The 13768-nt window shown below is 39.2% G+C and overlaps 1 protein-coding gene across 2 annotated transcripts in view; it reads left to right on the top strand.

Moving 5' to 3' along the window:
* GPC6 (glypican 6) overlaps positions 1–13768 on the top strand; it is a 975543-nt gene that overhangs the window by 244747 nt on the left and 717028 nt on the right. For both annotated transcript variants that reach the window (XM_004680069.2, XM_012723230.1), the window contains exon 2: positions 9343–9501. In XM_004680069.2, the coding sequence (XP_004680126.1) occupies positions 9343–9501 (159 nt within the window). The remainder of the gene's footprint in view (positions 1–9342; positions 9502–13768) is intronic.

The raw sequence follows: 13768 nt of genomic DNA, 5'->3' as shown, positions 1-13768 counted from the left end.
TTTTGATTTACAGAGGATTGAACATTTCAGGACACTTTATAAAGGAAACTGTACTAATTCTTGGTCTGTTCAGGAGGCTTTTTTTTTTTTTTTTTTTTAATTCACTTACCTGAAAGCTCTCAGCAGGTTGACCCTTGGGAAGGTGGTTGAGCTTGAAATTAGTTAGTGGGATTTTCAAACTATAGTACAAGGCTCACTATCTGTAGAAAATTCAAAGGTGGTTGATTATATGGAAGCTCCAAAAGATCTTTCTTGTAACTCTAGGGCAATGCATAAACCTGGTGAAAGATTATCTGTTGTACATGTGTTGTGAATCAATGAATGAAAAAAAAAATACAATGGCTTCTACTCAGTACCTCAAATCCCAATCACATTTCTATATATGCTATAAATATCTTTTGTTTAGATACTATATGACATTGTGGGATCCATAGTTAAAAGGATTTTCAAGTTCCTTTAGTACTCTTCCACAAAAGAAATTCCTTCTAGAACATTCTAGTTTTGATAATTGGTAGGTGATTAATATGGATGTAAGCTATTGTCCTGTAAGATAGACCTTGAAAAATAAAAACTTATCCAGTAGATTGCAAAAGTTTTAAATCTCCTTTTATATATTCTTATAGCCAAATACTGTTTACCATGCAATGAGGGTAGAATCTAACTCTATTTTGAAGCATGGTGTGCAATATTAACATATTCTGAATTTTCAATCATTTCAGGATCATGATGTTAATCACTAGAAAGTGTATGTGTTTCATTTGGAGAATTTTACCAAGAGTTGTACCATTTTTTCAGAAAGCTATTTCAGAAATCCCTTTTCAAAACCCTTCTCCAACAGCCAACCTGATAAATGAGATATTTCCTTAGGTTAGATGATATAGAATTAATGAGTTATTTTCCATATTTGGATTTCGAGTGCAATGTTCTGTCCATTTCATAGAATGCAGGTAACTATAGATTTTGCCCCCTTTGAGGCCAACCTAAGAAAAATATCCCAAGGAAAGATATTATGAAGGAGGAAAAAAATGCTTATTCTTGGTGTCCCTTAGTATTGAGTTTTTATTCCTGTTGAGATTTTAAGTTTTTTTTTTTTTTTTAAATGTTTCTTTAAAATGTCATGTTCTATCTCAAGGTATTCTTCAATCATCTTTATGTGATATGTTCTCTGAAATTCGATTTGCCCTTTCAGTTCTCTTTTAAATACATAGGAATCTGTACTTTAATTTCAGGAGAGATCTCGCTGCTACCTGTCTGGAGGTTCTGCACTCCACTTGTTTGAAAACCAGGACTGAACTTATATCACACACATTTTTTAATGACAATAGTGGACTGTACAGCTGTCGCCGAACACTGACATTTCAAGGTCCCAGGTTGGAAAGGATGTTAGAATTTATTATAGCCTTTGAAGTGGTGTCATTTTGAAATCTAGGTCCCCATACACAACTTTTACAAAGAGACCTCTTGCCCTTTATTAATTGCAAGAGTGATTTCAGGGGAAATGGCAATTTCCCTCTTATAGGTCTCCATCACTCATCTGTGAAGTAGAGACTGAGTGATATTTACCTATGGGCATCCATCTTAAATGATTAGTGGGAATTAAAGTAATTATTATAAATTAATGACTCTGAGTTATAAAAGGTTAGATATTATGGAGTTTCATTGTCATGGAGTCAGACAATTAAAGAAATATACACTTATAGATTGTTCCATAGATCTTGTAACCTTTCTAGCTGCTTTGCCTTTTATTACTTGACTCTGTAGGATATGATCAGTGTTATAATCATGACTTTACAGATGCCTAGTAAAATTGCAGTATTTTATGGGGAAGAAAAATAATTTTTCATAAAGGCTTCCATGCAGTTGAATTTGATTATGTTCTTAATCACCCTCACCCAGCCTCTGCCCCTTTGAATTGGTCTGACTAGTTTGTAGCCATAGGGCTTCAAACTGTAAATCCTAAGTTCTCAAGTGAGCTGTCATATAATTTAGCATGAATGCTGATCTGCTGTTATCAGGGTCAAAAACAAGCACTTTGTAATTGGTTTATTATATATCACCACAGTAGCACTAACTTCAATTGAAAAAATGGCTAACGTTGAGAAAGCAAAGATGTGTGTGAGATACAGCTGCAGTAATGTTGAAATTGATCATTAGCTGTGAGTGAACTTGTAGGAGGCAGTCGGTTTGATGTGTACAGTTTGGCTCACAGAAAGAGGAAATGTACATCAGCATCTCTGGTCAGTTGACTTGCAGAGGACACTAGGCACTGGTGAGTACCTCTTTGCCTGGATTGCAAGCAATGTTGGAGCGGCCAAGCTCGAGCTGATATGGCCAAGTGGGCTGTAGGATTGAAGACATCTTTGAACATTTGAATATTAAATTTTGGCAACTCCTAAGACCAGCATGGCAAATGAATTGTAAGCAGGTGTGAAATTTGCAATGCATTTATGAATGCTACTCAACTACCCCCCCACCCCAGATTTAGGTGAACAATTTAGCCTCTTATATGGTTCCCAAGACAGTGTGTTTATGAAACACAAGTGGAAAATAAGCCTGTATAAATTTTTGAGGAAGCATGGTGAGGATTTGACACCTCTAAGAATTCTTTCGGGGGACATCTTGATGTTACTGAAGCAGAAAGTATACCGTCAGTCCAGCAGAGCTAAAGGAGTGTGGATCAACGCAACCCATGGACTCTTTGCCCTTAGCATTACCTCTTCTACACAAAGCCAAACTACCTTTCATACTGCCCCTGGGCAGCTTCTGAAGGAAGTCACATATCGCAGCACACATGGTAGATACGGCAGTAGCACTCTCACAAGAGACACTTGGTGAGTTCTGTCATGCTTTACTCTAAACATGGATGTTTGTGGACACAACCTAACCAATTTCAGATCCTGCAGTTTGAAAGATGCTTGAGCCAGGGGAGGTGAAGGAAACAGGTGAAAGTTCTGCTTATACATTCCACCTGTTAGTGAAACTGAAAGAGAAAGTCAGTCCTCCTCTTTGCTTATGTAGAAGTGAAGCGAAAAATTAAAATGAAAGAGGTTCTATACCAGACCTTGTCCCTTTGAAAGTTTATCATTTGACTACTTCTTATATAAAATATTTATATAGGGTCACAACTTCATGAGTATAATTGTGAAAGAAGAGGAAGGTGCTTTTGGGAGATTGCTGAGTTTATCAGAAAAGCTATAGGTAAATCTGGAAAAAACATCTCCCCAATTCCAACCCCTCTCCCCCCTCAGCCTTCTCACCTCCCCTGTGTACTCTCAGTCTCTCTGAAATAAGAAAGGCAAGGACATGGTCAAGCCCATTGTGGAGGGACTGTAGGGATAAGAGCTATGCCATCTAGCACAATATATTTAAAACCGCTCTGCAGTTTTCAGAACAGAGTTAAAACATTAAATCATTGAGGCTATCAATGGAATTATTTTTGCAAAATGCAGAGTGAAAAATCGGTAGCTATAAGAATTAGTATGTAAAGACCTTATCAGGAAATTGACAACATCAAAGGGGGATGCTATTCTATGTTATTTGAATGATAAGATACACTAAAGTAGAACAATAATTGAATTTCTTAATATTTCTGAGAAAGTTTGAATATTTCTGTTATGGTTTTGAACAACATCAGAAATGAAGAACGCTCCTTAAAGATATGACATACAATAATGCTTCACAACAAAGATTTTGAAGAAGTGCTTATTTGGAAGTTTTGAGAATTTAAACTTAAAGAAGTGAACTGAAATATGCATTCAAATAATTGCTTTTCTATGTTCTGTCATTCCAGATTAGATTGTGCAGGAACTTTTTGAGGCTACAGGCAGTCCAGAACTATTAATTCCAATTTAAATGATCTCAACTCTCAGAAACTTAGCTCAGAGTTAACTATTCAAGAGTATTTTACAACCCAAACCGATTTTCTTCAATTATTTGCTCCAGTCAACTCTTTAGGCACCAGATGAACAAATAAATGGTTATTCAAGACACCATGTCAAATGCTGAGGTGACTGTAGCTTGAGTGCAGACAGAGCTAATGACAGTTGGGGATGTTAAAATTTGAAGATGAGAGCCACACTCTGTAGAGGGCATATTGCATCCTGACCAAATGGAATTAGAGGTTCAAAAAATGAAGGGCTCTTCTTTATGAGATCTTGCCAGTGTCTCTGCACTTTTGAGGCATGAGTTTCCTGCCCCCTTTCTAGGAAAGTAGGATGACACTTTCCCTCCCTACTCCAAAGCTATAGGAAAGCCAGCCTGGCTGTTGCCAGTGTGGTGTGGCTCATTGGGGCACTCGTTTTTGCTGTCTGCTTGTAGTGTGCATTCCAGGGCCCGCGTGTGTCACCTCCGAGGGCAGAGTCTGTCACAGCAGACCTGCAGGGACTGACTTCTGCAGTTAACGAGGTCCTCCTGTCTCCTCTCCTCCCTGCCGACCGCTCACCCAGTCTATTCCTGGCTGTGCGAAGACCAGGGACCTTCCCTCGAGGGAGCCGGATCTGGCACAGTCACATTTCTGCTGTCACCTCAGATTCTCAGAGTAAAAATGAACATCTGGACAGGCATTTGGGGAAAGACATTGTGAAGAGTGACATGCGGTTGAAAGGATAATGTAGAGGAAGTTCAACCATTCTCTTTTGGAAAACAGATGACAATTTATGGCCCAAGTGGGTGTCCCACAGCTTTTGCTCAGGCTTCTTCCAGTGGCACTCATTCTTGACGTCTGTCGCTCCTCTTATTTATTTCGGGGCCAAGAAGGTTCCTCTAAAAATGCAGGGTCCTGGGTGTTCACAGTCGTGATCCTCGGTGGCCTGAGCGAACAGGCGCCTGTGGAAGTTGAGGCAGCTCCCATGTCTGAGCTCGTGAGCATGTGTCTGTCAGCAGGACATGCACAGGCAGGGTTTCCAATACATGTTTGATGAATAAAGATATTAAGTCAGCATAGTTTCCCTCCCGCAGTTTCTGTTTTTATGGTTTCTTCTGCTCTTCCAGAATGAGCAATGTAGTGTCTTGATTATTCAGTGATTGCAGAGCCGCTGAGGGGTACTCCAGTTGAGCTAAATGATGCATTTAGTTATATAACACATAAAGCAGAAAGAATAGAAAGAAGGGGCGTTGGGAATGGAATGTGGGTGGAAATCTAAAGGACCACACTTTCTTCTCCTGCATCACTTACATCTTAAAATCTTATTATTACATCAGAGACTCATCTGTGACAGGAATTAGCTAAACTGAGAAGGGTTTCCTATTCTGGCTATTGGGAGAAATTGGAACAGGAAGGATTAGAGCTGATCCTTTTTACAGCCGAGTGACTCTTGTATATGATGTCAGATGTAAATAGTTCAGTTGTGGGGGAATTGTGAGCTAACGCTAAAGCAGTCCTAGTGAATCTGTGAAAGAAGGGGCCTGACTGTTTTCTGATGAAATTTCTTTTATGGATAACTAATCTTGAATTCCTTAAAAGTTTTAAGTAACAGAGAATATTCTTCTGAATTTTCTCCAATCACTTATTCACAGATCCCACAAAACTAGTTGGTAGAGTAGATTTGGTCCAGAGCCTGTGGTTTGTGAAGTCCTGTTCTAGGGCTAAAAACAAAATAAATAAACTTGCTTGCAATAGAATGTCTGTTATCCTAAGTCTCTTTGGCAATATAAAGCCATCAAGTTGTTTTGGTAACTATCAGTGGCCTCAGATTAGAGGGAGAAGGGCTATGTGCTCAATAATTCAGTTCTTCTACAACCTTCTTATCCAGTAATATTCAATATGCTAGAAAGAAAACAAGGCAGTCTGTGGAGTTCATGCATCCTGATTCTGTATGCTTGGGCACCTGCAAGCCTCTCCCCAGGCGCACCAGCAAGAACTTTGTGTGAAAGATTTAGTCTTCCTGTGTAAAGAATCTTCAACGTTGTGGTGGCCTCTTCACCTTTCATGGTCTCTCCCAATACTTGTTTAGTTCTGTGTCGCAATCTCTTTAGTTTTCTCTCTTGACAGGTTCTACTATAAAGGAGGAGAATTGACTTTTCATCTCAGACACTTTCAGTTCTCAAAATTATCTAATTTCACATTGAGTGATCAAGGCAGCCTCTTGCTATTCCTTTCTGACCCTGAGTGTGAATATATATACCAAATAATTTTGGTTTCATGTTATCCCAGTAAGAAGTATCGTTCTATTAATCACTTGCTATAAGTTACTGATTGTCTTGGAGGATTAGAGATTTTAATGCCTCCTGTCCGATCAAATTTAATGATTGCAGATCCCTGAGCGTTCTTCCACAGATTTCCCAAATGCAATGGTTTTCCTCATGTCATAGGACACTTTACTTTTGGTTAGTTTTTTCACCAAATGTCCCCTGTATTTTAATGTGAATATGATGGTAACGCAGCCTGATGTACTGGATCTTGAGAAATAGAAATTTCATCTGTGCATAACACAGCAGGGGGGATAAATTGTAGAGGAGGGGAATTTTAACAGAATGATTTGTAACACATCAGAAAAAAAGGAACACTCAGCTATTCCATCTCAATATAGTTTTGTGATTGTCAGTTAGATTTGCTGTTTTATAAAAAGAAAAATTAGCAATTATTAGATCATTTGCTCTTGACAAAGCTATAGTTAAACTCCCTCCCTGTATCTTAACTCAGTAAATATAGTTTCCAGTGGGATGTGAGTATCAGTCCCTTGGGAAATTTTTTAAAATATAATGATTCCTTCTCGTTTTGGTATAGCAAATACCTTCAAATCAGAACCAATCAGTAGCACACCTGTAGTTGAACAAGTTGAATGATCACTGCTTTCAGCCAAGGAGAATAAATAGACCATGGAGAATCACAGTGTTGCTAGGAAGAGGGACTTTGATAGAATCTATTTGGATTTCGGTTGGGTGATTTGGGGGAGAGTTCAGAGAAGCATCCATCCTAGATTGGATGCTGTCAGGAAGCAGAGGTAATGCTATTATAAGATGCCGCCATCAATCTGATCAACAAAAGACTAATATGAAGATCAATCTATAAATGGTAAAGATGTACCTACCAGATACTCATTTTATCTGAGAGAGGAGGTGTCCGAGACTTTCTGGAAACATCATGACCTTGATTTTTGTCTGTGTTTACGCAGAATTTTGAAATGACCTTGTTTTATCTCATTTTATCTTGGTCTCAGAGTAATCTTGTCTGAGGTTGGCATTCTTTGAGATTCTTGAGGTCTAATAAACTATGATGAACTAGCAGTGAGTGTCAGGCTGGCTTCTGAATGTTAAGCACAGTATATTTTTCTTTCTTACAATGTATCCCTCTACCTGGCACAATTTTAGTGGATCCTACTTTTTAATAGTATATGTCCACTTTTTTATTAAACATATTTGAAGTATATGGAAAAATAAAATAAAAATAATATAGAAATTAAAGATACAAATATTTGAGCTTTTTTCTCAAAATGGAATTTGTTCTGGGAGGAAACTGCTATTGTGAATTTGATGTTTCTCTTTTCCAAATGCAATGTATGTTTCTTTTCTTTGGCTATATATTACATATATTATATATACATTATATATATATTATATTATATATATATTATATATATAACATTACACACATAATTTTTAAATACTATTTTATGGTTTCCTTCCATCTAAATAATTATAGCAGATCTAACTTTAATACATACTTTTGATCATTAATTATTGTAAGAGGGGAGGGAGACATCAGACTATTGGCAGAATCATAACACCCGCATGTCACACACGATCCCAGGACATCATGTTATCCACATGCGCTTAACATTCTAAATGAAATCTAATCACCACATCAAGCACATTGTACATTTGTTTTTCAGTGCCCTATAGTTTCTTTATCTCAGGGGCAATTTGGTGGCTTTAGTTGGGAAGATTTTGGGTGAATTTTCCTTTTCTTCTCAGACTCTGCTAACCATTTTTGACACTTACACATCTGCAACACAGGACATTCACATTTTCTGCAATAAAAGACCATTTTTATTTCATGAACCAAGAGTTAGGCTCCCATTTGCAACTACTGAAGAAAGCAAGGTTGTCAAAAGCAGTAGCTTGGTCTATCCAGAGAGAAGTCTGTTGCATGAAATACAAGGTGCCGTTAGCTCTGACTGCATGTCCACATGACATCGGCATCCATTCCGCCCGTCAGTGCTCCTCCTTAGAGGAACTCCTCTCCTCTTTGAGAGATGCCAGCCCAGGGCACGTGAGACACAGCAGGAGGGCATCCCAGAGACACACATCTTTCACAGCAAGGCAGAAGTGCACTGACGGACAGACAGACAATTGGAAAGACAGCTCAAGGTGTCTGTTGTTCATCTCCTTCTGCCCTCCCTGATGGGACCTCATGTCTTTTGCTTCACATGAAGTTTCCAGAGACATTTGCACTTCATTGTGAGTGCCATCTCTTGTCACCTGGGGTTACTTGTTATATTTCAACTAAAAACGTGGGAAATTGCTGTGATCTTCTGAAATCTTTTATGTATGTTCCTTTCAGTGACACAGACAGGAACTAATTACTGGGTGTCTTAGCCCATGTGGGCTGCTATGACAGAAAGATCATAAACATAGACAGGAGTGGCTTCTAAACAACAAACATTTATTTCTCACAGTTCTGAAAACTGGGAAGTCTGGGGTCATGGTAATTAGCAGGTCGAATATCTAGTTAGGGCTCTCTCTGGATTCACAGTAGCTCTCACTATCTACAACGCTGTCTCTTACTCTCTCTTGCTCTGTTTTTTTCTATTTACCACAGAAAACTATAGTAGTAGGGGTTTTGTCTTTCTCCATCTGACTCATTTGACCTTCCATGTTCATCCTGTTGTTGCAAATGGCAGGGTTTTACCTTTGCTGCCACTGAGGAATATTTCACTGTGTCCATATATCCCATCTATTCATCCATCTGTCTGTGGCTGGGCACTTAGGCAGTTTCCAGTCCTTGACTATTGTCAGCAACACCACAGTGAACCTGGGTAGAGTGCACATGTTTCTTCACATTAGGGGTTTATAATTTTTGGTTAAATATCCAGCGTTAGAACACCTGGGTCTATGTCTTATCATGACCTACCCACCTTCCAAAGGACCTAATCTCACCTTGGGGGATAGGATTTCAGTCTAAGAATTTGGGGGCAAGAAGGTGTAAAACACAAACCTTCAAATCATAGCATCAGGTTCAAATTAAGGCCATACTGTTTGGAATGTGTTGGGCACTGGTCAAGTTCACGGAGCTGATCGGAGAGGGTGATGGGATTGGTACTTCAGGATTTGAGGGAAATGTTTGAAGAGCCGAACTCCCACAGCCCTCTGTGTTCCTTGCTTACATGTGCCTTCTCCTTCCAGGGGAGCATTTAAGGATCTGTCCTCAAGAATATACGTGCTGTACCACGGAGATGGAAGACAAGCTAAGCCAGCAAAGCAAACTGGAGTTTGAAAACCTTGTGGAGGAGACGAGCCATTTTGTACGTACCACTTTCGTGTCCAGGCACAAGAAATTTGATGGTAGGTGAAAGTTTTTGCTTTGTTCCCAGTGTGGGGTGTTTCTCTGAGAACCTTGATATCCTGTGAAAAACATTTTTTTTAAGCTGGAGTTTTACTTTCCCTCTTAAACATGTATAACACTGTCTATTTTTAGAAACAGCATGAATGTTCATGACGATTTTTGTAGTAGTATCTTGGGGAAACTAGAGTTCACAGAGAGTGGTTTGGCACATGTGCTTTGCCTATGAGATTTATTCTGAAGGTTGTAGCTCAATTTTTCATTATTTGAGTGATTCTAGGTCAGTTTTTCTCACACAGTAGTTTGTCTTTAGTTGTTATCTAGAAATTGCTTTAAAATAATGAAATGTCATGTGAAATTATGTGAAATCTAACACCCCTTTTAAGAAGATGGGCTGGTTTTGTGTTCCAATGACATGTGCTCCTTTCCTTTATAGTCGTCTTTCAATAATATCGCCACACTTTTCATTATTGTTGCCACCATACACAAAGGCACTTCCCCTCCATCAATTTCTGAGTATGACCATCAGCTTCATTTCTCTGTTCCATTTGTTAGATCAACATTTTGTATTAGATAGCACAGAATGCAGAGGTAATTATTACTAAGATTTTAAAAAAAACGCACAGAATGCAGAAGTAATTATTACTAAGATTTTAAACATTGAATTTTCTCATCAGAGCCCTCTGGAAAGCAATTCCAGAGGGCTCTGATTTTTATGCCCTGAATTATAATGACACCGTTCCTAATCTCAGGTGTGGCACTTTCTAGGTGCTCTAGGAAATGAACGGTCCCTTACATGGACTCCTTGTAAATCAGACCTGCAAACAAAACTTTCTTGTGTCCCTTTGGTCCTGACTCGTTGCCAAGGGCAACAGAATAGCTTTTCAATTTCCTCAGGCTGTCCAGTCAATGTAGCTCAGTGCTGGTTAAAAAGACTTGCCAAAGTTTTCCTTTATTTCCTAGTAGGTAAAATTTTCTGCCTCATTGCTACCTTAAGCTTTGATAGCAGCACCAATTGCTTTTAAATCAGTCCTCCAAATTCTTAAAGGCAGGTCCGCCCAGTGGGGCTTTCAGGACTCAAGGTGATGTGACATTTTCTGTGTAAGCGGATGGAGCATCAACTTTAACATCTTCACATTCTCCTGCTGCCTCCTGCTCTGTGTATACTGTTATATGTCGATGGGTATGAAAATAATCGGTTATTTATCATTGATTCTGTGAATGTTGTTCCTCTGAATGCAACTAGGGAGTACTGGGGAGTTGCTTTTGATGGACAGATTACAAATCCAGTGACATTCAGGAGTCCCGGAAGGAGCTTGGGGTTTGAGGAGCTATAATATATCACTCCAAATTGAGGTGAAAGGAGACACCTAGTTGTTTGTTACAGGCAGCAGGTGAGAGTCATTTGCTTCTGCTGACTTTTACCTGTGTGTCAAAGTCCACACAAAATTAGGTTGAAATAATTCCAAAGCAGTATCAAGCTCCACACAAAATTAGGTTGAAATAATTCCAAAGCAGTATTTATGATTTATGGTTTAGGAATTTATGATATATATTTATGATATATACTATATCTATCATAAGATATATATCATAATATATGATAGATATAATATATATCATAAATATATATAAAACATCTCTATATTTATTATATATATTATTAAAAATATATTAAATCTATAATATATGATATATATAGTATATATCATAAATATATATATATATGAAACATCTCTAGTATTTATTATATACATTATTAAAAATACTAGAAGTAATGAATCTTTGTGGGGAGTTGATTTATTTTTTTACATGAGTAAAGCTATTCAAGAAGACTGAGCCAGGTATTTCTTGTGTTCTCATATCAATGACTTTTAATATTTTGGGATTTACAATTCATAATCCCAGCTCTCATTTGTCTTTCTCAAGAAGCATTCTGTAGTTCCTCTCTTTCCTCCTCCTCTCCTTCTCTTCTATAGGTATGGCTTAAATCCTTCTAATGTACTTAGGGGCATTATGTCAGTAGGGTTGACAGGACATTGAGTTTGCTAATATTATATCTGACATAGGGGAGATGAGTTCTTTAGTCATATTGCCTTTCATTGCAGGTGCATTAGGCTGGGATAGGAGAGAAATTCAGAATTTTTCAAGTATGTTTTCAGCCACGATTATTTTGTCTTTAATGTAAATATGATTTAGTGAGCTCAGTTTCTGAAGATGTCAATCTTCAGAAAATAATTATAAAAACATAGTTATAAGATAATCATTATATGTACTTTCTTTTGGCAAATTCATGAAGGTCCGCCATACAGCTGTGCGACTTATCTCCTTATACCTCCAGGCCGAAGCTGTTAAGTCACCTTTCTGGAACACTGGTGCATTCATGCAGGTTCCTTTGCAGGTTCCTTGTGACATTTATTTGTGAGTATCAGTTGGCAAGAGTATACAGGGTGATCTACAGTCAATGGTGGAAAGTTAGCCCCTGAGTTTCATATTCTCAGCTAGAACCATTGGTATTGCCAAGGAAAGTTTGTTATGGTCATGCCCTCTTCTCTGGATTATTTTGTGTGGCTGATCCTACATGCCCACCTTGCATGTTTCTTCCTCTGCTTGGATGTTCGCAGAGACCCTGATCTGTCCTCTGGACATTGCGTGTCTTCGTGGCCTGTGTGATTTTTTTCTTCTGTGCTTCAAAGCTGTATTATGCGAGACGGTGAGCTCTGGACTCCTATTTTCATTAAGAGAAGAAACAGTTTAAAGTGTACCTGATAGACTCATGGAGGCTAGATGCAGTCACTTAGTAATTAGGCTATGCCTGTTTCTTTATTAGACTAACAATGTTTGCAGTCTGTTTAGCTTTTCATTTTGTGACGGATGTGTCTTTAAAAAATTGAAATTCCAAAATAGTTAACTTGACATTACATTCTATCTATTGTCACATCCTTAGTTTTGATTAATGTCTTTGGTAATATTTAGAACACTGTATATAATTATAACTCTTCATTGGTTGAAGAACGAAAACTGAATTAATATGAGTTCTTGCCTAAATCAGGACACTTTAGTCTATATCCCCCTTAACAACCTAGAGGTTGTGGCTGGAGGCAGTGAATTGATAATGTAGTCAGTGTGGAAATTTTCATTCCTTGGCCTGTTATTGTTTTGTATCTGATTAGCTTCTTTCTTTTGTAATAAAGAAATGGAATGTATCAGTGTATGTAAAATAAGTATCTGTGTTATCACCACTGCTACTTCTCCAAGTGTCACACAAAATTTTTCTTGAATTTTCTTTCTGGCCAAGTCTCCCTCACACATCCCTGCAAGCCCCTCACCCTTAGGGCAGAGGTCTGGCCATTGCAGAGCTTCCCAGAGAGCTCTCCAGAGATGTTCTTGATTTGCTCTATAGCCAAGCATAGTTCCTGTCACTTCCGATACTTACAATAGGCATGGAGACCCGTCCATTCTGGAATGATCAAAACATCTCTCCCTTTTGTGCCTCCTCCACCCTCCTACTGGCCCAAACCCCTCCTTAGAGAGCCGGAAGTACATAAATAAGCCATTAAGATCAGAATGCAGAAAAAGGCCAGTCATCTTTGTCCACCAACTTTTTTTTTTTTTTTTTTTAATTTATGCATACAAGAACTGGGTTACAGGCCAGAGGTGGGAGGATGGTGGTGGTGGTGAGAGGATTCACCAGAGACAGAGCTGGGAGCACAACAGGCAGATTAGCAAAGTACACTGCTGAGGGGAGCAGATACAGGAGAGGCCTTCTGCTTAGTGTGGGTCACCTCCCTGCCGGGGGATGGAACTTGCACCAAAGCTCCGGCGGCTAGCTTCTTAATGCTGCGGGTCAACCATTTGGGTCTCCAAGGAGGGTCTGCCCACCAACTGCTTTCCCTAGCATTTGTATTAGGTGAGTGTCCAGTGAATAGGCTGGCATTAGCAACTGAATCCCTGCTGCTGTCGCCCTTCCTCCTGACTAGTGTGTCAGGGTTCAGTCGCTGAAGACAACGGGGCACCCCGGGAGGGACGTGCGGGCAGGTGGCACTCTGCCTGGTGTGAGCACTGGACGAGCTAAGCCTGCTCAGCAGACGTGGCGTGCAGGGCAGTGTCGCCGGTCTGGTCACCGGCAGCAGAGGCAGTCTCAGTCTGAGCCTCTGGGATCCTCCCGCCACCACCAGCTTTTAATCTGCCCAGTTCTTTCCAGCCAACAAATAGGCTGAGACTTCACCAGCCAGCGACGCCATGTATTCCTGCATCTCCTGCTGCGGT

This window comes from Condylura cristata, unplaced genomic scaffold, assembly GCF_000260355.1.
Source record: "Condylura cristata isolate star-nosed mole 26May11 unplaced genomic scaffold, ConCri1.0 scaffold00010, whole genome shotgun sequence".
NCBI lineage: Eukaryota > Metazoa > Chordata > Mammalia > Eulipotyphla > Talpidae > Condylura > Condylura cristata.
This window is presented reverse-complemented; position numbering and strand designations above follow the sequence as displayed.